The 27627-nt window shown below is 53.5% G+C and overlaps 1 protein-coding gene across 1 annotated transcript; it reads right to left on the bottom strand.

The window, feature by feature from the left end:
* Positions 1 to 2: 2 nt before the first annotated feature.
* LOC133353310 (RNA-binding protein 24-like) lies at positions 3 to 27627 on the bottom strand. The gene is made up of 4 exons (XM_061569447.1): positions 27314 to 27627; positions 5755 to 5878; positions 5148 to 5202; positions 3 to 3775 (listed from the first exon to the last, which is right to left on the bottom strand). Exons 1-4 carry the CDS (start codon positions 27479 to 27481, stop codon positions 3448 to 3450), a joined length of 675 nt encoding a protein of 224 aa, XP_061425431.1. The 5' UTR covers positions 27482 to 27627; the 3' UTR covers positions 3 to 3447.

Below are 27627 nucleotides of genomic sequence, written 5' to 3'. Positions count from 1 at the left end.
GGTGAACGGACGATGCATTTATTGGCATATCCACCATAAGTGAAATGTTGTGCTCAGTGTAACGCCAACGAAACACACAGACGTTCCGCTCTGTGTGCGAGTGTGTGTCCGGCGTTGCAACTAAATTACTTGTATTATCATGAATTAAATGTTTAACATTTTCATCTTTGTTTAAGTCTATGCACGTGACTTGTACAAAAAAACCCGACAAGTATCCGTTCTGCTATTTGCACATGATGCATCTTAACATTTTATTTCTTACAATAATGTTACTAATAGTACTCTCAATAATAATAAAGACGATAACGATGACGACGATCGTAAAAACGAATTGTAAAAAAAAATTGACCAAAGATGTACAGCGCAACGTCGTGTATCTGATCCGCCGAAGGACTGACAAGACAAATATTAGGCGTACGTGTCAAATGGTCGCATGAGTGGATAACCCCACAGACATCAACAGTGGCGCTACACACAAGCAGATTACGGAACAGTGAATGTACGTGAGATCAGCATCGCGCGAAAGGCTCAGCTCTACGGACACCTCGGGGAAGATGACCGTCACGCAGCACTTGGGGCTGCGAGCGGTTAATCGATCACGGCAGACGCGTGACGGGTCGGATACGCGACGTTCTACTGTGCCACGGAAGCCCCCTTCGGGGATGATCTTCTTGAAACCCCTCCGGGGCTGTGGGGTGACGGAGGAGTTTGTAAACAGTTTAAACAGTAGCTTGTAGTCATCACATTCGTAACGTGGAAACGCACGGCGGCGCGCACACTCCCACCAGGCACAGGTGCAGCCTTGCAGTTGCTCGCTCACACGACACTGCTGGTGGAAGGGGCCTCTCCGCTAAGAGGGAGCTTTTCGGGGCTTATTTTGGCCTACTCTTCCACGCGGGCCAGCTTGCTTGGAAGAGGTGAAAGCAGCCACACTTGACCCCACCACAAACGACCTGCAGATCGCCTGCGGCGTAACCCATCGACACCGCTGGGTGGGCAGAGATGGGTGGGTGGGGTGGGGTTAAGAAACTCGCCACTCCGCCCATTTTGTTTCAACTGCCACGCAGGGAGGTGGAATCGATCCGGCGACCTCTGGATGGGGAGTCCAGCGCGCCGCTGATCGTTGCACCGCTGTGGCAGCATCCCGTGCGCCGTCATGATACGTCACCAAACGTCGTTACCCCAAATTAATTTGCGTAAATGAGTCCCCCCCCCCCCCCCCACCCTGAGCGACTATTTGTTTCCGCACGCGAGCGCACGGTGTTGGCGAGTTGTTAAGACGCGAGCCTTCTGGAGACAAACACTCGATGATGCGCCCGTCAAAAAACACGTTTCCTCGCTTGTGAGAATTACATTTTCACAACCAATTTTACTTGCCAATGCGCTGCCCTACAACGCGGGTTCCCTAACGTCTGCCAAATGACGACACCGCCCATTAGAAAAATACCCACAATCCAGTTGCTCACAGTTGTGTTACAACTCCACATTACCCTTCACCCCCCCCCCACCTCCCCAATAAGCCCCACCACAATTATCCAGCATTTGACGTCACCGATTTACGCTATGAAAATAAATAAAAAAGCAACAACAAAATAAACACGAGGAAAATACCCAGGGACTCCTTTACGGAGCCGTTTTAGATATACAACTCGACGTCCGCAGACTAGGACAGTCGATGTCCGATGCTGGCTCGACGTACAAATCTGCTGGCGTACGGTCGAATGTCGGAGCATCTCTCTGCATGGCGAGCGACGGAGAGGGAGACTTGGAAGCCGCCGACATCTTTGCGAGGCTCAATCGTCAAGATTCTCAGATCTTTGTTTTTTTTTCGATTATTCATCTCATCATCATCGCGCTGTCGATCCCTGGAACAAAGTCGAACAGACCGACGGTGGCCTCTTCGACCGTGCTCTGCCTCGTTCGTGTGATCATAAAAAAAAATAACTGCTCCAATGCGTCGTCTCATCCTTGCCTGCGAACGCAAGATTGATTTCACGTTGCATAGATTGTCTTCATGGAGTGGGGGGGGTGCTGTTGAGTGAGTGAGCGAGTAATTGAACGAGTTAGTAGGCAAGCGAGCGGGCAAGGGGTTGAGTGACTGAACAGGCAAGTGAGCGGTGAGCGACGGAGCTGTTTAGTGCCCGAGTGGCAATACTAGTGAGTGAGTGAGCAGGTGAGCAGGCGAGATCTTTGCTCTGGATCCGAGGTCCCGGGAGGGTTTGTCCACGGTGACACTAAGAATCTGGGTTGGTCCTAAGCACTCGCCAAAATCCACAGCATGCCGAGGACTGCAACCGGACTATGGTTGGTAAGCAGGAAGCAACAATAGCTGTTATGAGAGACAGCCGGACTGAAGCCAACAAAGTCACGCAGCCAGTCTTACAGCTAACTAGCCAAACAGGCCGACTGCAAAAAGCAAGTCACCCAGCCAGACTACAGAACAACAAGTCACACAGCTGGACACATCACCTAGCCACAAGCCATCAGGAGACACAGGCAGACTTACAGCTAGTCTGTAGGCAGCAGGAGACACAGGCCCACTGCAGGCTGCACGAGACATTCGCAGACTGCAATTAGACGACAGGCAGCAGGAGACACGCGCGCAGGATGCAGCGATACTTTGGGCGGCACGAGACACAAGCAGACTACACGCAGCAGGAGCCAGGCAGACTGCAGAAGCGGACTACGGAGACCCACTCGCCTCTCCTCCACCTCGCCCTCTGTGTCGAGCTGCAGGAGGAGGACCGTTGTCTGTGGCAGCGCAGGAGTGAGGGGGGGGGGGGGGTGAGAGTGGTGTGCGTTTCCTTTTTACACCGAACGGACCCAGGAAGAAGCCGGCGTACCAGGCACGCGGCCGGTTGCTGTCGAGACCCCCGTGGCCGGTCGGCTTCGCCGTAGTTTCGTGTGTGTCGTCCCCCCCCCCCCCACCCCGGGGTTCCGTTTCGCCGTTCACATCGGAGGCATCGTTTGCCGCAGTGATGGTGGTTGCGGTGGAACAGTGCGCCGTGCGCCGCCGAGACGGAGCAGTGTCGTCAAAAGTAAAGACAAACGGAACGTAAAAAATAGAACAATAACGATATAGCGTGTGAATTCATTAATATAGTGCTCAACATTGTTACGCTGCTGCTGCTGCGGCTGCTGTGCGTCGACATTCAATCTTCTCGCTTCGGGAAGGTTAAAAATAGAGACCGGGCGACAGAACGTGTCTGACCCATCGCAGCAAAGTAGTCGGTACAAGCTCAGGGCGTGTCATCGTTCGTGTTCATTATTCTTCCACTTGCGATTTTTTTTTCAGAATTTTCCACCGTTAACTTTTTTCTTTGCTTACCAATTATTACCTTCCCTCATTTCTGTTGTCGTTTTTTTTTTTCCTTTTTCCTTCCCGCGCGTCGCCGTCGAACGATCACCATCGCCGCCGGCCGGCCCACCCCCCCCCCGCCCGTCGTCTCACTGCACAACGCGATCCTGCATCGCGGTCGGCACGACGTACTGCTGGTGGTAGGCCGAGGCGCCGGCGGGCATGACGCCGCCAGAGCCCGGAGCCGGCGCGTATCCCGCGTACCCGGCGGGGAGGAACGCCGACGCGGCCGCGGCCGCCGCGTAGGAGTAGTCGTACGCTCCGCCGTACTGCGCCGCAAAGCCGCTGCCCGGGTACTCGAGGTAGCAGGGCGTGCTGGCGCCGGTGCTGGCGGCGCCGGCGCCCGGAGACGTGTGGGCTCCCAGCAGGAGGCCCGGCTGCAGCATGGCGTGCGGGTAGACGTATTGCGTCGCCAGCCTGATCGCCGAGGGAGACGGACATGGGCGTCACCACGACGGCCTCACGCGCGCGCGGGGGGCCCCTGCCGCTCAGCCGACCGGTGGCGGTGACGAGGGCCAGCGAGGCCTAGCGGCCCCCCCCCCTCCTCAACAGCCGCTATTTGCCACGAAGTGACAGGGACGTCACCACGGCGCTTGTGCCAGGCTAGGTGCACGTTAAGGCCACGTGAAGTGTCTAATGCCCGCTGGCAGGAGGTGACGGGACAGACGCAGGTGCCATGGCTTAAATGACCGAGATGAGTGGCCGATGCACCACCTGTGCCCCCTACTGTGTTTTAGCCACCCGGCGCTCCGCTCGTTGTTGCGAGCATCGCTCCTCCGCCCTCCGTTGTTGTTGGAGGGCGACTGCCTCCAACTGCCCAGTAGCGTCCTTCATGAGCCTCCTCCACTGAGGCCGATCTTGACACCGCTGGTACCAGTCATCGGCAAGACCACTCCGCTCCATATCCTCTCGTACCATATCACTCCATCTCTTCTTTCGCCCGCACTGCGCCTATTTAACCCCTCTATTCGACCGAACAAAAGCCGATTTGGCATGCGGTGGCTGGGCATGCGGGCTACATGACCCAGCCAACGCAGCCCCCTCTCAACCCGGCGTTCCCACACATCCCGCACGGTAAACATCGCGCAACTGGACCTAGCGAGAGAGCGTGGGAGGCCACTGGTTGGCATAGCACGCGGCCGATTGACGCAACCGGAGAACACATGCCCTAGGCCGTACCAGGTTACATCGCACTGCTTAGCGTTGTTTCGCAAGAAAAATCTATCATTGGACGGGACCGTACACTTTCCATACTCCCACGCCAAAAGCCACGGCCATCTCTCATGGGCTCGAGACGACGACTGCTGTTTGTCTTGCAAGGTCTCGCAGAAGAACGCCTACATAATAAATATACGGACAGATATAATATACCGCACTGAATGGATGGTGCGTGGATTGGCGACCGTCATGCACAAACAGGGCGACAGTCGGTGCTGCTCAATGAGACTGTGAGAAGCAGCAGCATGGCGATCACATTTGTTCCACGGCTACAATGTGGCGGGGGAAGGTCATAGATCAGGGGTCAGGGGTCACGGTGGAGGGGGGCGGCACCGAGACCCCGCTGGACCGTGGGGATCGCCGTTTGATTCCCACGTGGATCGCTTTGTGCTTGAGAAACATTTCCCGCTTAGTTTGGCCTGCATAGCAGAGCTTTACAATACCATACTAACGATGATGATGATAATGATGATAATTTGACGGCGATGATAATGATGATAATTCGACGGCGATGATAATGATGATGGTTACCACGACAACGAGGAAGATGGGAAGAGGGGCGCAGACTCACCCGTACTGCTGCCGGAGTAGAGCCGGGTGGATCTGCTGCATACCAAGGCCAAACCCTGCGGACAGCAACAAATGCACGCACGAAAACACGTGAAAGAAAACGAGTCAACAAAACGAACGCACGCACGCACGCTCACGCGCAGACAAATACACCCATGAATGCACAAAATGCATTGCAGATATACACACACGAACATACGCACACAAATCTACACACGCATACATGCACAAAACACATATTATCGCCGAAACATACGTTTTGGGCAAGTGCTGTTAGCAAGCATCTATTAGTTGGCACACGAGGGAGGGTGAGTGGCTAGCACCACGCCCAGCCACCATTGTCTCCCTAGGTGGGGATATTTACCCATCGCAGCAGGTAGTCATTTGAGGCCGAGTTGATCGAGGGGAGGCCCAGCAACATCCACCTCGCCCCATAACATAGAATTAATATGGACAGGCGTAACTTGTACTCTCGTGGTAGTGCCTTATGCCCACAATATCGGGTGAGAGATTCAGCCCTGTGTGTGCCCCATTGATATTATTTTTCATGAATCCGGGGAGCCTCTTGAGCTACTTGAGGCCCTAGACTTTTGCTTTGTTGCCCTCACCTGGCTGCAGCACGCGTGGCTTGGCCCCCAGGTACGCCAGGTTTACGTTGGCCTTGCGCCCGTCGATTATAGGGTTCGGGTCCTTGCAGGCTCGTTCCGCTGCTCCCCTTTCTCCCATCGTCACCTGCAAACATCGTCATCGTCGCCATTATCATCACTACCACCGCCATCACCACTAGCAGCAGCAATCAGCATCACCACGACTACCACCACAGTTAGCGGCAACAGATTCATCAGCACCACCATCATCAATAATATTTGTATGCAACAGATACAAAATGATAAATGTTCAAGCAGTGCGAGTGTGGTAAACATCTGTCAGATGGCAGAAGCCCTCCTCTCATCCTCCTCGAACACAACAACGCGAGACCACACGCAAACCCGAGTGCATCGGAGGCCATCGCTCAATTGGGCGAACAGTGTTGCCCCATCCACTCGTGGAACCTCTATCCTCGTTGAGGACTGAGCTCTCATCCACCGTACTGTGTTCAACCACCACCACCTTGCAGGTCATACCCACCCACCCACCCACCTTGCAGGTCATACCCACCCACCCACCCACCTTGCAGGTCATACCCACCCACCCACCTTGCAGATCATACCCACTCACTCACCCAGCCACCCACTCACCCAGCCACTCACCCAGCCAACCACTCACTCACCCAGCCACCCACTCACCTCACTCACCCAGCCACCCACCCACCCACCCACTCACCCACTCACCCAGCCACCCACTCACCCACTCACCCAGCCACCCACTCACCCACTCACCCACTCACCCAGCCACCCACTCACTCACTCACCTAGCCACCCACTAACCCAGCCACCCACCCACCACAACACTTCACTTTTGGTTTCTTCCCTCGCACTGCCGCACTTTAGAATTCTCTTTGCATCATCGACTCTTTCCCCAATCTCTTATAAGAACCTTGTTCAACTTAAGAAACGTGTTACACTCTTGTCCATTACATTGGCAATAGTACCGCTTGTCACTGGCCACTTGGCGTTTTGGGCCTTCAGGCCTGTGCTCAGCGGCCGCTTTCGGGCCATGCCGCGCGTCGTTCGGCACAATGGCCGGCATTCCGCTCCACGTGCCGGGACCTTATTCAGGAATGGATTCAGGAGCTGCAGACAGTTCACGCATTGCACTCCTGAGCTCGCTTGCTCACCCACCCACTCGCCAATTCATTTGCTCAACAATTCACTCGCCCGCCCACCCGCTTACTCATTTACTGCCAGAGAGAACTTTGGACAGAAGCAGCTCCCAGCACGTGCGAGCGAAACGTCGGGCACCGGCGGCAGGCTTCAAACGGCAACAAAACCCCGGAGCGCATCGTGGAGCCGGACATCGCGATCGTGAGCCGCCGACGCCACGGCCAGGCCGATGCCCCCCCCCCCCCCCCACAACGAGCAGCGGAGTCTCTGGAAGCGGCAGCGCTCGCAAGGGAACAAAGGGGGCTCCGCTACTGCCCTTTCCCGTCTTCTGAAACATTCTCTTTGTTCTGCCACCAAAGTGACGACAATCGACCTATCTTCATCGAGCCCCGTGGCGTCGGGGTGCAGGAGGGGGCAGAGCCCCCCACCCCGCGGCCATTGAAGGCTCAGTGCCCCCCCCCCTCAATATTATTATTATAAATTCCTGTATTCTAGTCAAAGAATGTAGCTCGAAAGACATTCATGGCGGTGGTTGTTGTTGTTGTTATAATGATGGTGACGATGGTGGTGCCAACAACGATGGGAGGTGGAGCGATGAATGCAGCCCTTGCTGGGTGGATCGTTATGTCGCAAGATTCGCGAGAGACGGCGGCAGTTTGGGGAGGGCCTTCATCCAGCAGTGGATCGACCATGGATGTTACGGTGACTAAACTTGCGGTTATAACCAGGGCAACCTCTACCACAACATCCACTCACAACGTAACCGGCGTTAGCCAAACGTCGCAATGCTGAAACATTACTTGCAAATTACTCGATTGCGATCACACCGAGCAAAAAATTAGCGGAAAAACTAAAAAATAACGGCGAGCGGCAAAACGCGCTCCGGTGAGGCCACGTTAACCGCCCCTCCATCCTCGCTCCATCGTGGCCCAAATCTCTGGTCGTGGGGTCACACGGGGGTCACACGGGGGTCACCAGGTCAGGCCGTCACGGGCATCGCACTCATGCCGTGTAAGGAGGGTCCGTCGTCGCCACGCGCTTTCAGGGCCCGGCGCACAAATTCACAAATTCACAAATTCAACGCCCCGAGGCGGAGGGGGGACCTGACGGCCCCGAGGAGGCCCAATCCCAAATCCCTGCCCCCCTCCCCTCCCGTCTCCACCTCATCGATCGCGTCTCTTATTGAACCCCCACCGGGCGCGGCGACTCAATTCCATTAACGGCGGTTTTAACGCGAGCGAGCGTCGCAGAGAGCCGCCATCGACGTCCGCGGGCGTTTTGAAGTCGGCGGAGCGCGGCGGGCCCGGGGCGGCGCAGCGGCACCAGCGGGCCGGCTCGCAATCGCGAGGGTGCGAGTTCGAATCCTGGTTGGGGGGTGGTTGACACAGCCCATCATCACTTTCCTTCGGGCGTCGATAAAGCAGGTACCATTTCATGGGGAAGCCAAGAGCGAATGTCTATGCGTAGACTCGTCCCCGCCACGTGAATGTGGAATTTCAACCACTGACGATATTCACTGTACAGCCCTTTTGTCAATCCACTGCTGGATGATGGACTGCCCACCAGCGGCGTATCGGGTGTACAGGCGGTGCAACTGCACCGGGGCCTACGGGTGTCAAAGGGGCCCAGGATTTGGGATACGAAGAGGAATGGGGGGGGGGAGGGGGACTGGGGGCGTGAACTGGAGAGGGGGCCCCGTTCCATTCCTTGCACCAGGGCGCTCATACCAACCATGCTACGCTACTGCTCCCCATTACGTTTTAGTCACTCGGGTTGATTGGCCATACTTCACCACAGTGGTCAGTGCGGATTTAGTGACTGGTTGGTATATCACAAGTCGCTGATGTTAGCCGTGGTTAGGAATCAAGCTCGGGTTGCTGCTGGGTTCACAGCGCAGTGTGCCGACCACTGCGCCATCCCTCCCTCCCACCGCATAATGTCAAATTCCCATGCTATTGTGGGTCTCCAGCTGTCCGTTAAAAACATTTATAAATGATAGTCATATTATTTACACATCTGAGTGGACTATTCTTGCCTGGTTAAACAAAGCACATTCATTGACCAGCAATCATCCAAACATATATAAAGTACCAGCAATATCCAATAATGGTGCACGTATGTGTGACACAGACACACTCAACAAAGACCCCCCCCCCCCCCTTACAGCCTTAAAGAGAGATGGTTGGGCCACGTGCTGTGAGCGAGCGAGCACCAATGAACGCCGGTGCAGTACTTGAAGGAGTGGGTGGGCCAGCACAACGCCCGGGCCGCCTTTGTCTCCCCAATGACAATGTTTATGCAAGGCAACAGGTACTCCATATTAAGGCTGAGTCGACCTAGGGAAGACCCAAGCACCGGTTAACATCATCGTCACCGATGCTGGACCTGAGCGGGAATCGAACTCGGGTCGCCCACCTTGTAGTGCAGTGCTCCAACCACTGTCACACCACTACCCCAAGACACACACCGACACATGGATACCTATATGGTATGTAAAGGGTTCTAAATATGGGGTATGTAAAGAACGCGTTTCAAGAGTTATCAGAGAACGCCTATTAAGTCCGGCAGAGCATACGAGGGGGTGGTGGGGGGCCATCACAACGATTGGTTGTCCTGCCTCCTCCGTGCTGACATTTGCACACCACGCCAGGTGCTCATTTAAGGTTGAGTCCACCTACGGGAGGCACAGCGTGACATTGCCAATGATGACGATGTCCCGAAGCACCGACCCAGCACCTCCCGTCCAGCAGCACGCGTGCGAACGGATGCGAAACTTTATTTTCCAACCGTTTCCCACATTACCGCTTGCGTGAACAAACCGATCATTGGCCGGGTCACCGATTGCTTAACCAATCAGAGAGCCCAGCTCCGTCACGAATCAATCTGTCCGTCCACCAACCTATGCCCTGTAAACAACTGGCCACTCCTTGGCCAAATTCTGGTGCTGCCAAGCGGAAAGTGGGAAGGGAGGGGAGGGAGAGTGGCGGTGGTGGTGTGGTGGGAGAGGGCGCGCGGGGCTGCGTGGCCCCAGATAACAAGTGGTCGGCAGGGGTTGGCGGGTCGCGGTGGCGAGCGGTGGGGAGGCACGGCGCGGGAACACCTGGGCCACCGCCGGCTGCTCGCTCCACAAAGAGGGGGCACCGGCGATGGCCGTCACTCAGTGGCACGGCGGGCCAACCATCGAGTGTGCAGGCGGTGCAGCTGCACCGGAGCTCCATGGAGCCACCAGGCTATGGAAGAGGGGAGACTGGACATGCGTGGGGTGGTGGGGGGGGTGGTGGACTGCATCTAACTTGGTGAACCAGGAGGCAATGTCAACCATGCTCCCAGCACCCATAGACTCACTTCCGATAAATCGACTCGCATACAGACACACTCACATATTGCTTAATATACCATTGGCTTACAGAGAGACCCATACATAGACTTAGATCGATTTCTTGACTTGCATAAAAACCCATAGACTCGCATATTGATGAGGACGAGAGACTTGCATAGAAACCCATAGACTGAAAACCAAAATCCATGGATTCATATATAGACACACACAGAGAAAACCTCCATCGGCTCAAATACAGACCCCATGGATTTACAGTGACCCACAAGCTAACACAGGGCCCGGTGAGACTCCACCGGAGCCCGCAGGCTGGATGGGGCCCCAGGCTGCGGGGCTTCGAAGAGGCAGAGGGGAAATTGGGCAGCCCCCCCCCCCCCGGCCCACCACCCCTCTCCCCATTTAATTCCCGGCGCCAGGCCCCGCGCGAACAACGCCGAGCCGCTGGGCAGAGCAGCGAGTGGACCCATTCACATTCAACACGAGTAGTGAAAGATGTGTGGCAACGCTTGGAATATTGTGACACGCATAGAAACAAACGCGCGCACACGCACTAATACATTTGGACATATGTGGGGATATATGCTAATGAACATGGAGGTCGATGCACATAAACGAACACGTACAAGTAAATATATACGCCTGCCCATGAACATATTTCTACAAAAGACAAACATCCCGTATCGCCTTTAACAGAACGTTGGGGTAAGTGATGTTAACGTGTAGCACCGGTGAAGACCAGTACAGCACACGAGGGGTGAGGTGGCCAACACCATATCCGGCCACCTTTGTCTCCCCAGTGGTGATGTTTACACATCGCAGAAGGTACTCATTTATGGCCGAGTCGACCTAGGCGATGCCCAGGACCAGTTAAGATAATCATCACTGGTGTTGGCCGTGACCGAACTACTACACGAGCACTCCCAACACTCCGACGTGTTTCATGGTTGTACCGCACACGCCGTTTGGCACAATGGCCGACGTTTCACAGCCCGTGTCGGAGTGCTTCCTGAAGAAGGTACCAGAAAGTGCAGCGGAACGTCGGAACATCGTGCCGGCCAACCCGCGGGCACGACACGAACACACCCCGTAGTAACGACCAAGAAAATGTACACCGTGGAATGACTGTACACTGCTATTCCACTTCCTGATACAAAACAAAAATCCCTTGATTTTAAAAAAACCAAAACACGTTTTGGATTCGCTAACAGCAGCGGTAATAACCATAGCTGGAGTAATAATAATTCGAATTTGCAGCTTAAACACGACAAGCATCTGGTAAAATCCATTTGAAATTTACGTAAGAATTTGCCGAATTCAAAGCGTGTGTTTTTAAATTATGGGGGGGGGGGGGTTTCAGGGTCCCTAAACATCTACGGATCGAGAAACGAATTCCTCTGCCACCTCGTTTAGGCGCACAGGCGGCGGGGGGGGGGGGTTAAACAAAATAATCCCCGCAATGGCAATCGCTCTCGCTCCCTGTAGGCGCACTTCTCCGTCACGAGCACGAGAGAGACACACAGAGGGAGAGACGGCCACAATTAGGACGTCCGGCGGTGCGGCATAGGCCGCGTGATTGATGGAGGTGCCTCGCCAGGAGGATCCCACGGGGATTAATTTCTAGCGGCCCACGTGGCCTTCATCCAGCAGTAGATTGATCGTGGCTGCCGATTGTCATGATGGTCGTGAGTGACGATGGCGGTGGTGATGATGATGACGATGGCGGTGGCGGTGATAATGGTGGTGATGATGACGATGGCGGTGGTGATGATGACGATGGCGGTGGTGATGATGACGATGGCGGTGGTGGTGATAATGGTGGTGATGCGACACGAGACCACCAAGATGGGAGTGGAAGCGTCAGGAGCAGCACTTGAATTTTCACTCAATCCTCTCCGTGTCACTGGTAGACTGGAGTAGGTGGCACGTGACGAGTAGTGACGGCCATAGCGAGAGAGCTGTACTGGATGTGGTGTGCCTGGGTGAGGAAATCTTTTCCGGCTCGTAGACCCAGCCGGCCCCCTTGCTATTCAGCCCTCACTGGGATTAATTTCCGGCAGGCCCACGTAGGGACGTGAGCCGCCGAGATGGAGTGAAAACTCTGCCAGGTCAAATTTGTGCCGCTAATTGGAGAAGGGATGCCATATTCACATGGTGGTGTGAGTGATGGTGGCGGCAGTTGTGGTGGCGGTGGTAGTGGCAAATTGCCTGGTGGTTTGGGTCCAAATTTTGGCTAAAGCATGCCGATGTCTCCATCAACATCATCATCATCATCCTCTTTTGTATTCAAGATGGAGCATTGCCATCGCCACGCCTAGCAGCCTGAGTGGCGTGTGGTAAAGACGCTGCTGCTAGCAATTACCCCCAGTGTGTCCTGGCGGACTGTGGCCTTTAGCAGAGCCGAGGTAGTTGTTAGAGAGCTGCACCTTTATCTTTTTAGAATTCATAAGCCTACGTGTTAAACTGATCATTTTATAATTTTCACTGCAAAGTGATCAGATACAGAACAGTTACTAGAAACCCTGGAATGGCTCCTAAAATCTGCAACAAGTCATCGTCGCAGAAAGTCGCCGGCTTTATCATCGGTCATTTTGACAACAAAATACCCGCTTTACTCAAAGAAGCGCATCAAGTTTGCCGCTACACATCGCGATACAAATCAATGAGTTTGCAACACTGGGACCGACCGGGGGCCCAGGCGATGCAATTGCACTGCCTGCACACTCGACAGCCAGGCCACCCGCGAGTGGGAGCTGTTGCCCGGGTGTGAAGACAAAGCTCATCGGGATTTTATGGCCATTGAGATGCCATCCCTTGCCAGCACGAGCGGGGTGTAAAATAGCCACGTGCTGCCGGGAAAGGGTTCCCGTAATTCAGTGTTGGGAAATAAGAAATGACGCCAGCGATACACATCACGGCGTCCATTCAGTCAGACACACGGGCACGGCAGTGCAAGGCCCATCCCACCACGTGTGCTGTCTGCTGGGGCTCGTGCCGGGAGCGAGCACCTTTTAGGGATGGGGAAAATGCACGCGTGGAGATACACACGCACATACGTCCAAAACACTCGCAGGCACGCAAGCACGGAACACACATGCATACATACGACAACAAAAGCATCGACTAAAAACTTTCGTGACTACAGGAATGAATATTCTTTGGTTATTTCGGTAAAGTCACGTAGATATAAAAAAATATATATAAAGTGAAAAAAAAACCCACTAATGTAGACTGTAGCCTGGTTATTAATCGAAGTGAGTGGACTGGCAGTCTATAATGTAGACTGTAGCAACGCTGTTAGCGAGTGCCTATTAAGCGTGGCACGGCACAAGAGGGGAGTGCCACGCCAATGCTGAAATCTACACACCACACACACACACACCCCACTCACAACACACACACCACGCTTACACACAACACTCACCCATCCACAACACACACACACAACTCACCCATCTACAACACACACACCACGCTCACACAACACACACCCATCCACAACACACACACACCCCACTCGCACAACACAAACACACCACGCTTACACACCCATCCACAACACAAACACCCCACTCACACAACACACACCACGCTCACACAACACTCACACCCCACTCACACAACCCTCACCCCATCCACAACACACACACCACTCACCCATCCACAACACACACCCCACTCACACAACACTCACCCACCCACAACACACACACCCCACTCGCACAACACTCACCCATCCACTTCACTCCCACCTCCCCACACACCACGCTCACACAACACTCCCCCATCGACAACACACACACCCCACTCGCACAACACTCACCCACCCACAACACACACACCCCACTCACACAACACTCACCCATCCACAACACACACACCCCACTCACACAACACTCACCCACCCACAACACACACACCCCACTCGCACAACACTCACCCATCCACTTCACTCCCACCTCCCCACACACCACGCTCACACAACACTCCCCCATCGACAACACACACACCACATTCACATAACTCCCCATCCACACGCACATAAACGCCACTCGCACAACACAAAGACAAAGACCCCCCGTGTAGCCTTAACAGACTGTAGGGGCAAGTGCTGTTTGCCAGTACCTATGAAGGTCGGAACGGTACACGAGGGGGTGGGTGGCCAGCGCCACGCCCGACCGCCTTTGTCTCCCTAGTAGCGATGTTTACTACACACCGTACCAGATACTCATTTGAGGCTGAGTCGACCTAGGGGAGACCCAGGACCAGTTCAAATAATCGTCACTGGTGTTGGCCGTGAGCGGGAATCGAAACCGGATGGCCGGGTTCATAGGGCAGCGCGCTCACCGCTCCACCACCGTACACACACACGGCAAAACACACACACACACAGACTCACACAACAACAACAGCCATTCGCCACTAAGTGGCGGTGACGTCACCACGACGCTTGTGCCAGGCCACGTGCACCTTGAGGCCACGTGAAGTGTCGAACACCCGCTGGCAGGAGGTCACGGGGCAGACCCAGGTGCCACGGGTCGACTGACTGAGATGACCGCACAACACACACCACACACAGCTCAAACAAAACACACACAACGCACACCCTCACGTGTATACGAGGAGCAGTTTGCAACGCGTGCGAGTAACAACGGGACGAGATAAACGCAGAGACTCACACTTTGGCGCGATACAATCGCAGACTTATTTTGCAATTTTCATTCATTCATTCATTTCGCTTCGGCTACTCAGCGCTTCTTTGCCGTGTGGTTTTTCTGCATCCAGGCGAATCTAAAACTGCGTCCGGACAGCATTTGAGCCCCTCCAACAAGCATAGACCGCCAAGTAATTTCACGAGTGCCACGCCTGGCCGCCTTTGTCTTCCCCCCCCCCCCCCCAGTGCTGATGTTTACACATTCATAGACCTAGGGACGGGCTCAGGATGGGTTCTAACCCCGTTCGCCACCGATGCCATCCGCGCCGGGAAGCTGACAACTGCTCCTGACAACAACAGAGCCATATATAAAATCAAACAAAATATCAACGCAATATCCTAGCTCTACACATAAAGACTTTCTTTTAAACTGAGATGTTTGCACACAGCGTTGGTGTACGGTGCCTTTTCTGCAATATTTTGCTGTCTTTTCTTGGATTTTATGTTTGCACAGTCACATAGTCACTTTAAGATGTTTTCTTGTTCATGTTTTTGTTTGTTGCGGTTGCACCCTATTCAAGAGCCGAATGGCTCACAGGGCTATATCTAATAAATGAAACTGAAAACTGCTTACAGAATCCATCAGTCGCACGCACCTCTGGGATTGTATAACCTCAGCAGGATGGTCTCAAGACGAGCAAAACACTCGACTGGTTTCGACACAAAGTGGTCTCATCAGTCCGCCCTGCTTTAATCAATGCTGGTAAACTGGTGATCTTACAGGCACGGAGCCCTTTCAACACTTACGCTATGGAGTTCCAAAATTAGACGGTCGAAAACATCAAATTAGACGGTCGAAAATATAAATTCACGAAATAACCAAAGAGTATGGATTCCTGCAGTCACGAAAACTTCAAATCTAGAGTCAATCGGATGTTACGTCTCCTACACATATTGGTTTCTAGTCATGAAAAAAAAAACTCCGTAAAGTACTTCTTAGATTTAAAACAAAAATATCGAGGCTTTTGGAGCCAGTTGCTAGGGTCGGCGAGCACCTATTAAGGGCCACCACCGACAATGGCCACTGCACAATTCTCCCCTTGAGCAAGTGGGGGGCGATGGTGGCGTCAGCCTTGTTGTTGTTGTTGTGCCCGTCCTCCTCCGGTGTTGATATGTACACAGAGCCCGCGTGTGTGGTGGTGGTGAGTGTGGTGGTGAGGGTGGTGAGTGTGGTGGTGAGTGATGTCATCTGTTGAAGGAGCCATGGGGGGGGGTGGGAGGCACGCAAACAACTCAACATCGCCGCAGAAATTCGACCTGGGCAGAGTTAAACGAGAGCCTGGTGGTGGTGGTGGTTGTGGTGGTGTTGGTTGTGGTGGTGGTGGTGGTTGTGGTCGCGACAACGTCGTCGTGCGCGCAAGTCGAGAACAACCCCGGAGTTTGAAGAGAACTTTAAATAATTTACGCGCTCACGCGGAAAGTATTCTGAATGTAAGCGAGAGTTTAGACGGACGGTGTTTGTCGTGCAAGCAACACGGTTGCCACAGCGATGGCCACTGGATATAGATGCACAAAGCTAATTAACTCGCAGAGCCTTTGAAAGTGCTCATCGCAAAAGCGCGAGACAAGAAAAAAAACATTAGCATGAATACGCATGCATTTTAGATAACTTTTTCGCTACATGCGATTATCCTCAGAATGCTTACGACGACGATGATGATGATAACATTATCATCGTCACAATAATAACAACTAGTATCTTTAGCCACACAACGAGATGACATCACACGCCGCTGGCCTGCAGTGTGAATTCTTTTAGCGCTGGTTTTCATCGACGATGTCTGGACGAACTTTCAGATACATGGGGCCGATTTTCAATAGGATAAGTTCCTATCAGCAGAGACCCGTGGGCCCTCACACGGGGTCCCGTGGGCCGTCACACGGGGTCAGTGGGTACACACACAGGGTCAGTGGGCCGTCACACGGGGTCAGTGGGTCCACACACAGGGTCAGTGGGCCGTCACACGGGGGCCCTGTGGGCCGTCACACGGGGGCCTGCGGTGGGCACGACTTGACGATGCGCTCTGCCGTTTGTTGCGGTGCGCCGCGGTCACATTTGGGCCACACTTTTATTCACCACGCGTCCAGAGGGCGAGCGCCCGCCGTGGCCGGTGTGGATTCAACGGCAGGCGGCACCGCTCGCTGCCCGCCCTGGTGACCATCCCACACACGTTGCGGTTTCAGCCTTGGTTAAGGAGCGCTCGACTCTTCCTTCTCTCAGGGTAAAAACGAATGGCACACGCCCCCCGCCCCCCCCCCCCCCCTTGCTCAACTCCATCTCTCTTCCCCTCTCTCCGGAGACGCACGCACGCAAAAATAAATCCCGAGTGTGTGTGTGTGGCCCTCCGCTCCAAAAGCTGTACAAATTTGCGGCTCCTTCGAAGAGCCTTGGGGAAAGGTTGTTGTGGGGTCTCTGAGAGGGCCGACTCTCGGCTTGTTTTTTTGATGGCTTGCTTGCTGCTGCACAAGCACCCATCGCCACACACGAGTGCCTCCCAGGTTCATCAGTCTCAATTTGTTCCGCGCGGCCTGCCCTCCCGAGTGTTTTGTTAGAGGCGAAACGCTCGACTGGCACCACGAGGGCTCCCAACGTTCCACCGCCGCCGTGACGGCTTCTCTCCGCCGCGGCGCGCCTCCAGGTCGTTACGGCCGCGTGCCGTTCGGCGCCATGTGTCCGACGTTTCACTCCACGTGCCTGGGAGAGCTTCTTTCGGGGAAGTGAAGGTCACCAAAACCAACGCGCGGTCAGCGCACGTTGGCAGCGGCCGGGAATCGAACTCGGATCGCCAGGATTTGTGACGCGGTGGTGCTAATCGCTGCGCCACCGCTCCACCCCTGCACACTGCGAGGCAAGGGTTGGCGGATCACGCAAAGACCGTCGTGTGCTGTCAGCCTTTCAAGCCGCTGGGGCGGCAGTGCAGAGAACGGGTTGTCGACCTGTCTGTGCAGATGGCGTTGTGGGTTTTCTCTCGGCATATTCTGGCTTCTTCTCAGAATCCTCGACAGGGAAGTCACCAAAATTGGCAAACAATGTGGCAGAACCCTCGGGAAATGGAGTCTTGAGACTCGGCAAGGCTCCCCCATATAAACCGAGAACAATAATATTCCATCTGTCCCATTGAACGGCAACAATCGCCAACGCACAGACAATCTGCGATTGGCGACTCCCCTGACGCCAGTCCCTGGCGATACAAACCCAACGGGCGCTTTCATAAAAGCAAAGTTGATCATTTACAAGTGATGCAGTGTTACGTGGTGTTGGGGGGTGGGGGGGGTCGTTGTGTGTGGCGGTGGTGGTGTTGGTGGAAACCTGTTTCGTATCGTTAGGTCGCCCACCACTCGCGCGCGGCGGTGAGCGATTCGAAAATATTCGGCCTGCAAGTCGCAGCGTGCGCGCCGGGCCCCAAGTGGCGCGTGGGGTGGCCAAAATCGCATTTACCGAACGCCGCCGGAGAATATATTATATCCCCACGCGTTACTGGAGTCAAAACGCAGTCAGCGTTTTCGCTTTTACTTTTTGTTGTTGTTCTCAAACCGCGGTATTTTTAATTACCAGCAGAAGCGTTGGGACGACGCGCATAGCACCGGACCTGGCTTCGACATTCAGTGACTCATCAGGCTTGACTCTGCTGATGACACCCCGAATGTCGTCGAGTTTGCTCGAATCAGCCTTGCAAGCCGATGAAGCAGCGAAAGTTCCAACCGGCCCAAGAATTTGCTTGCGTTGAACCAATGCTGCTGAATGTATGCACTGCCAGAATGCCATGTGGCTGATGGTATAAAATCAAAATGTTGATCTGCCAAGGGGCAGATATGTGAAGGAAGCACACTGTCTGCCAATTTATGTGGTGGCATATTCGCCACAACGACTGCATGATTATTTTAGGCGTTTAATTTTAGTCAAGTCTCATTTCACCGTGACTCAGTCTTGGTCGACTGATTCCACGCAATAACATCAGAGCATCCAATTGATGAACGAATTAAAATCGTTATCAACAGTAATACCCCGATATACACCATCCTACGTTACACGTACTTTCACTACAACCTGCTCAACCTATTGATACCCAATCCCGTGTAACGGAGCGTGTACCTCGCCGTAACGTTCTTCAGATTTACGAACATTCCCACTCGGCCCCAAACGATTTAAGTTCCACGGCAAATATTCACGCGCCACATCGCGCCCAAACGTGAGCAACCCTGACTGGCTCTAGTCTCTCTCATTTCTACTCTATTCGGATTCGTAACCGCCACACACCGTATTTACGGCGACTATAATTATACAAGTGTGAACTCGTTCTTTTATATGACAAACAACAAACAATAATATTTGCAGTATAATAGACAGAGGTAATATATATTAATATATCAATGCTATACACTTACTTTTCACGCCGATAATTGCACAGCAAAGATGTGCAATGGGTTACTGAGCATCCTCTCTTTAGGTACTGCACCACGTTACGAGCCACCAAAAATATGCACCGATTTACGTACTTTCAATTTACCTTCTTGTTTTCAGGAACGCATCCCGGGCGCAAACAGGGGTATGCCTGAAACATTTACAACCACTCGCCGTGTGTGGTCTTGCTGGGCACACTGCAGTCTCTAGCAACGTTATTAAATCACCTCGGTCTGAGGGAGTTCGCGAAATCTCTTCTCGTCACGGCCACGCACGCCTTGCTGCTTCGCGATCGTTCACGAGCATTTCTTCTTCTTTGTTGGAAAAGGTGGGCGCAATATTCCCCCTCTCGATTACGGTCCTAACCGAATTTGCTTGACACACGATGCCCAGGCAGAGAGGAAAATAATCCACGTAGTAATTATTGCCAACTGATCACCCGACATCTTTAAAGCGTCTGGAATGTGGACGTCTACAATTATGCAGCTGCCCTCGGGAGTAAAACACTCAAAACACAAACACCTCTTATCTTGTAGCGGGGGGGGGGGGGGGGGGGCTGGCCCATTGGGGACCCTTCACTTTAAATATATTGGGAAGACCCCCCCCCCACCAACAACCTTTCTATTTATAAACAAAATCGATATAGACATGAGATAGAAAATGCAGTGAGATGAGAGAAGCGAGATACCGATGGGACGCAGATGGGACACAGAGGTGCCAGTGAGATGAAAGAAGACAGAAAGAGAGGAGACAGATGGAGACGAGAGACAGATGCTCTCTGTGTCCCGGGCTGTCCCGGGCTGTGCCGGGCTGTGCCGGGCAAGATTGAAGCTTCGTTTGAGCGAACAAAACAAGAAAAAAAGACTGTAAATTGACTTTGGCCACTGCAGTGACGTTATATTAAAGCCCACGGCAGTGTCGTCAAAGTGACACAAGCCAAACATTCTGGAGGGACGCTTCAAAATCGTACGCGTCACTTTCCCTCGAGCTTCTGGATTGTGTGTCGGACGGCCAAGGACCAGGGCCAAATTACGTTTGAGGGGTGCCAGGGCTGTTCTCGTTAGGGGGGGGGGCCTTAGTAGTAAAGTCAGTTCCTGTTCTCGAACTCTGTTACCAACACCACCACCCTTAGTCGACAAAGTCAAACACTCCATTGTTAGTCACCACGGATACGTATTTTCAGTTCCGTTTTTGTTAAATCTATGAATTGTAAGGTTAACTGAAGGTTAAAAAGTAACAAAGTTGTGTTAATCATGCCACAAAACTGGTAATATCACACACTGCCGGAACAGTCCGGAATGCTGTTGCAGCAATTATCTTGGCACCCAGTAACATCTATCTCACCTTGTATATGGCCTTACATTTTTTTTTACAAACTTGTTCGTAAGATTATAGAAACATAGGTGTACAATAATACGGGATTACCATGGAGAGGCATACCTTTTATTCTAGTGGTAGTGCCTTAGTCCAATAATCACTACTCTCCAAGCCCAGCCTCGCAGCGTTCCGGAAAACATCGAGTGAGAGATTAAGCCCTGGTCTGGCGAATGGCCTAATTACCTGTACGATTAATTACAGTTCTACAGTATTGCATTTCAAGCATTCATTCACCATCATTATTACTGTCAAGCATGGCCAATTCACTGCTGGACTAAGGCCTCCACTACATCCCATGACGCTCGCGACGTATAACGATCCACCCACAACCCGTTGGGTACATCAGCCACGAAACATCGGTTTATTTACTTATTTATATTTAAAATATTTCCGGGAGGCCCTAAAAATCCGAGGCGCCGGGCTACAAACCCATAAAGCCCCCTGCGTTAATCCGGCCCTGCCAAGGGCACACAAGTGCATATGGGCAAGATAAGAGCGCGGTGCGTTTGTTATTGTTGTGCGTGTGTGTTATTTTAAAACTAGTCCAAACCAACACTGTTAATAGATTGCCTTTTATTATTGTTATCATCATTGTTGTTTGTGCGCTTACACCCAACACAAAAAGGCGGAGGGAAAACAAAGGGGCTCGCAATATGGAGAGCAATGTCACGAGAGACAATTCCACGTGGGCCCTATGCTTTTGTGCCGTACGCAGTGCAAAGTGAACATTGGTATATTTTTGTATGGGCTAATGGCAATTGAAGTTAAAATATTTAACCAAACCTAAGACGGCTCAATGCCAAACCAAAACACCCTACATCATTGTCAGACGTGGCCCACTCCACTGCTGGATGAAGGCCAAACTTCACACCGCCAAACACGAAACCCTACCCCACCAAACCCTATATGATCGGGATCAATCCACTGCTGGATGAAGCCAAATCCTACAATGCCAAACCACCTGCCACCAACACGTACATCATTGGCCACGGTCGCTCCACTGCTAGATTAATGCAAGTCCTATTACACCAAATACATTCGGCACCAATCCAATCTCGAATTTAGTTGCGAGTTGCACCTGTCCCGCCTGCTCTCACCTGTGCTTAATGCCGCGAGGTGAGTCTGAAACCAAGCGAGCCAGACAATGAACACCCACAACACAAAGGGACAGCTGCTAGGATGTGTGTGGTCCTGGCCATCCGCCCCCTCGTGTGCCGTGCAGGCTTTCATAGGTGCTCGCTAACCGCAGTTGCCCCAACAGTCCGCTAAGCCTATATGGGGGATCTTTGTCTTGTGTATCTGTATGGATTTGTGTAGGTCTTTGTGTGCCTACCGCATGTGTGTGTGTGTGTGTGAACAGTGGAGCAGTGGTTAGCACACTGCACTACCAAACCGGCCACCTACCAAGTTCGATGTATACTCGCTCACGGCTTACATCAGCGATGAATATCTGAACCGGTCCTGGGGGGCTCCCCTGGGTCGACGCAGCTAAAAACGAGGACCATGTTGCTGGCGGTACCACCCCGTCTCGCGCCGCGTTGTCCCAACAATCTATGTAGGCCACACGGTGGAATATTTGTCTTCACGCGTTTATTTGTGTTCGCACTGGAGGTGTGATGATGTGAAGACGAAGATTCCTCGTATAGCCTACGCAGACGGTTGAGACACGCATTGCTAGTGAGTGCCAGTTAAGGTCGAGATGGTGCAACGATGGGCCAGTGTGGTGAGCTCTGCAACCAGCCACCTTTGTCTCCCCAGTGCCAACGTTTAATACACACCGCACCAGGTACTCATTTAAGGCCGAGGCAACCTTGGGGAGTCCCAGGGTGGTTTCAGATAGCCCCTATTGATTTTGGCCGTGGCCGAGAAATGAACTTGGGTCTCCACGTTCGGTGCGCTGACGCAAACACACTCTCATGTACAATTGAGATAAAGTACTCAAATGAGTCACCATCTCATACAGAAACTGTACACCATTTCCCACCCATTTCCATTAATACCAACTCGATATTAATACAGATTACTGCTTAATGTCGACGTAGTGAGGTGGTTTTTCTTGCAGCAATAATCAAGAGTGTTTCTAATCTACAGTCTTACACCGGGAAGCTTTATCCAGTCAATTAGTTAAGTAATATTCCAGTTTAGATAGGTCAATCAACACAGTGTTCCACTCACACCTCATGCGACTTGTTTGTCTTTGGAAACAACGAGTGGTTGGAACACATTCCGTAACGAATCATCATCATCAGCCATGATAAACCCACTGCTGGTCAAGTGGTCGCCATCTCTCGCGGTCCTACCATGTAACAACTCACGGAGCAATCGCACACGAGCCGATCCCATCGCTCCACCACCTTGGACATATCCTCTCGGGACCATTTGGCTCCTCTGGCCACCACCCTCCAATTCGAGGTGTCTGGACAAGAGCCCACTCGACTTCTCCGACCAGTTACGATGACCATCCCCTTCGATTCAACTCCCAAGAACACTCCGTAACCTCTCCGTGTTTCTTCGTGAATTTGTCAGGTTTTTGTGTTTTGTCCCACGTGCTTCATTTCAAGCCTCATCACAGCAGGCAACACGCATTCATTAGAAAAACGAAATTCATTCAATACTTCTGAGAATAAATGCAAATGTTGTAAACGGCTTCAGGATCTCTTGCAGTGACAGAGGGGATTTTGGTGTGCGTGCTTGTTGATGTGTGGCTCCTTCAAAAGGTATCTGAAGGTGCTATTCGGCCTTTGGTAGGGATAGAGTTCTCCACCCCGTGTTTAAATAAACAGACTTTATTCCGACCGGCTGAGACCCCATTGAAACCGAACATGTCCTTTGCAAAATAACAAATACGGGCTCATCCAAAACTTTGCACACAAAAATTACTGTGGAATGTTTCTGACAAACACACACTCACAAAGACAAAGACCCACCCCCCACGTATAGCCTCAGATTTTTTGAGCCAAGTGCTGTTCATGAGCGCCTACGAATGCCGGCACGGCACACGAGGGGGTGGGTGGACAGTACGACACCCGGCCGCCTTTGTCTCCAAAGAGGTGATATTTACACATCCGCACCAGGTGCATTACTTATTTGAGGTGGAATTGACTTAGGAGAGGCCCAGGACTGGTTCGGATAACCGCCACTGGCGTTGCGGCCGTGAGCGGGAATCGAACTTTGGTGGCCAGGTTCGCAGCGAAGCGGGCCAGCAGCTACGGTGCCACTCCCCACACAATCCGACACGAGCAATGCCTACATCATCTACATGATATCTACACAACATTATAGTGGTAGGAACCTCCTGGTTACACCAGCCCACAGGGGATTAGTGTCCGTCCGTCGTGCATCCAAAAATGGGTGGGGAGGGGCTGGGTGGGGAGGGGCTGGGTGGGGAGGGTGGGGCTGGGTGGCATGTGGGAGGAGTGGGGCTGGGTGGGGAGGGGAGGGGCTGGTCACCCCGTGGTGCCCTTATAAAATACAACGTTTAACCTACTCACGCCGGCTTGTGCCCGCCCTCACAGTCGGGCATATTTGCGGAATACACCACGCCGCCGTTGACCCTGGCCATTGACCGAGCAACCAAACGTGTTCCTACCAGCTCCCTCCGCAGGACAACGTGTCACTGGCCTGCAAGGAGAGTCACCCACAGGGCGCCACGTGACTGTGGGGGGGGGGGGGGCAGCTCTCCTCCCGTGGCACGTGGAGGACAGAGCAGCACAATCCGTTGTACTGCACTTCTATGCTCGCGTGCGGATATGCTCGGCACATTCGCCAAACCGCACTGACCGGCGAGGTGAAGTATGGTGAACTAGACCGACCACGACCTGCATCGCCCCAGCGGCAGCCTATAACGCCTGTTATGCACGGCTGCCCCGGGCACCCCATACAAAGCCTATCCAGGCTCAAGCCGGCTTAGCTTTCGAGCTCTTACGAGATGGGGCACATTCCGGGTGACTTGGTCATAGGTGTAAATATAACATTCACACACGCACACACACGCACACACACACAACGAGTGCTTGACATTAAAGAATGAAACCACCAAAACAATTTTACTTTTCAAAATCCCTTGAGGACAAAAATACACGCGCACACACCCGCACCCACACCCGCGCACACACACGCACACCTACACACGCACGCACACACACGCGCGCACACACACGAGTTGAACGCGAAGAGGCGATTGTGTTCGTGAAGAATGCATCAGACGCGAGCAACGTTTATTCCATTCGACTCTGGGAAAGCAACACAATCACCCTGCCTGACACCAACCACACAACCACCACCTAGCAACCACCAACCACCCTGCCTGACACCAACCACACTACCACCACCGCCTACCACCCTGCAACCACCTACCACCCTGCCTGACACCTACCACACCACCACCTACCACACCACCACCCACCACATTGTCTACCACCCACCACCAACCACCTACCAACAACACCGCCCACCACGCCGTCACCTATCAGCACCCCAACACACCCCACCCCATCGCATGTAACACCACCGATCAAGTAAACCACACGGACCCGCCATACACCGCACAATCACCACCCCCTACAACCACAAAAGGCAAAGATAAAGATCCCCCGTGTAGCCTTCACTTAGTGTTGGGGCAAGTGCTGTTAGCGAGCACCTATGAACGCAGGCAATGTATACGAGGGGGTGGGTGGCCAGCACCACGCCGGGCCGCCTTTGTCTCCCCACTGGCGATGACTACACATAGCACGAGGTACTCATTTGAGGCCGAATCGACCTAGGGGAGCCCCAGGAGCGGTTCAGATAATAATAATAATGGTCACTGCTGTTCGTGGCCGTGAGCGGGATACGAAACACACCACCCCACCACCCCTCCCCACACCACCCCACCACCACCCCCCACCACCACCCCCCACCACCACCCCCCACCACCACCCCCCACCACCCCCCACCACCACCCCAACACACACACCAGCACACCACCCCAATACACACACCACCACCACACACACACCACACCACCCAACACCAACACACACACCACCACCCCACTCCAACAAACCGCACGACACCACCCCACCCCAACACACACCACCACACACACACCACCACACCACCCCAACACACACCACCACACACACCACCACACACACACACACCACCCCAACACACACACACCACCCCAACACACACACACCACCCCAACACACACCACCACCCCACCCCAACACCCCACCCCAACACACACCACACCACCCCACCACACACCACCCCACCCCAACACACCGCACGACACCACCCCAACACACACCACCACCACACCACCCCAACACACACCACCACCACACCACACCACCCCACCACACCACACCACCCCACCAACACACACCACCCCACCCCACCACACACACCACACCACCCCAAACCACGCCACCCCAACACCACACACCACACCACCCCAAACTACACCACCACCCACACACCACACCACCCAACCCCAACACACAACCCAACCCCACCACACACACACACACCACCCCACCCCAACACAACCGACCATCAGCGCCACACACCAATCCATCTCAACACACACCGCTCCACCACCCATCAGCGCCACACAAGGCACGACTCTCTACGCCACAAAGAGCCCCCCACGTGTAGCGTTGTGTGAGAGACCCCCAAGACAAAGCGCTGTTAGCGAGCGCCTATTAGAACCGAGGCAGAGTCGGACCCGGCTAGCGGCATCGAACCCAGAGTCCTGGGCTTGTCGGCCGAACCATGCAGCCACCTCCCATATCACGAGAAGCGAGATATTTAAAATATATCTACAAGGATTCTGTTGGAGCAATCGCTGTTAGCGAGCACCTATTGAGGCTCGAGGGGCACACGAGGGGGTGGTGGGTTTGGCCACCTCTGTCCCTCCGGGGCCCTTTGTGAACGCGCTCGTTCTGAGATAAGAGTTTGAGGCCGAGTCTACCTACGGGAGGCCCACAGTCGGGCTCTGTTTGACACCACTGTTGTTGATATTCTGTTGATCCACGCGGTTAGGCTCGAACCCAGATTTTGTGCGAGTTCGTTGCGCAACACTGATGGTAAGTATTCACACACACACACACCACTACACACACACACACACACCACTACACACACACACACACCACTACACACACACACACACCACTACACACACACACACACCACTACACACACACACACCACTACACACACACACACACACCACTACACACCACTACACACACACACCACTACACACACACACACCACCATACACCCATACACCACCACCACTACACACACACCACCATACACACACACCACTACACACACACACACCACACACACACCACTACACACACACACACCACACACACACACACACACAACCACACACACCACAACCACACACACCACCACACACACCACCACACACACCACCACACACACCACATACTCACAACCACACTACCACCACACACCACACACACTACACCACCACACGCGCTCGAGGTTTGTGGATCATCAATGGGAGAGGTGGAGGAGGAGGAGGAGACGCCAGCTCGCCCAATGTACTCACAAAGCCATATCCTCTGGACTTGCCCGTCTGCCGGTCCGTGATCACCACGGCCTCGTCGATCTCTCCAAACGATTCGAAGAAATTCCTCAGGGACGCGTCCGTGGTGTGGTAGGGCAGCCCTCCGACAAAGATCTTGGTGAACGTGGTGTCCTTCTGCATGATGTACATGGCGTGGGTGCTGCGCGTTCGGAGGCTCCTCGTGTGCTTCACGTGGCCGGGCGGCACGGACGAGACGATGAGAAGATGATGGAGGAGGAGGGTGCGCGGCGGTAGGCGGACACGACGGTGGCTTGGTGGAGAGTGAACTTATAGAC

Source organism: Lethenteron reissneri, chromosome 43, assembly GCF_015708825.2.
Source record: "Lethenteron reissneri isolate LAM-NWPU_2019-01 chromosome 43, ASM1570882v1, whole genome shotgun sequence".
In the NCBI taxonomy this organism is placed as follows: Eukaryota; Metazoa; Chordata; class Hyperoartia; order Petromyzontiformes; family Petromyzontidae; genus Lethenteron; species Lethenteron reissneri.
The sequence above is the reverse complement of the archived record's forward strand: the minus strand, read 5'-3'. Positions and strand labels throughout refer to the sequence as shown.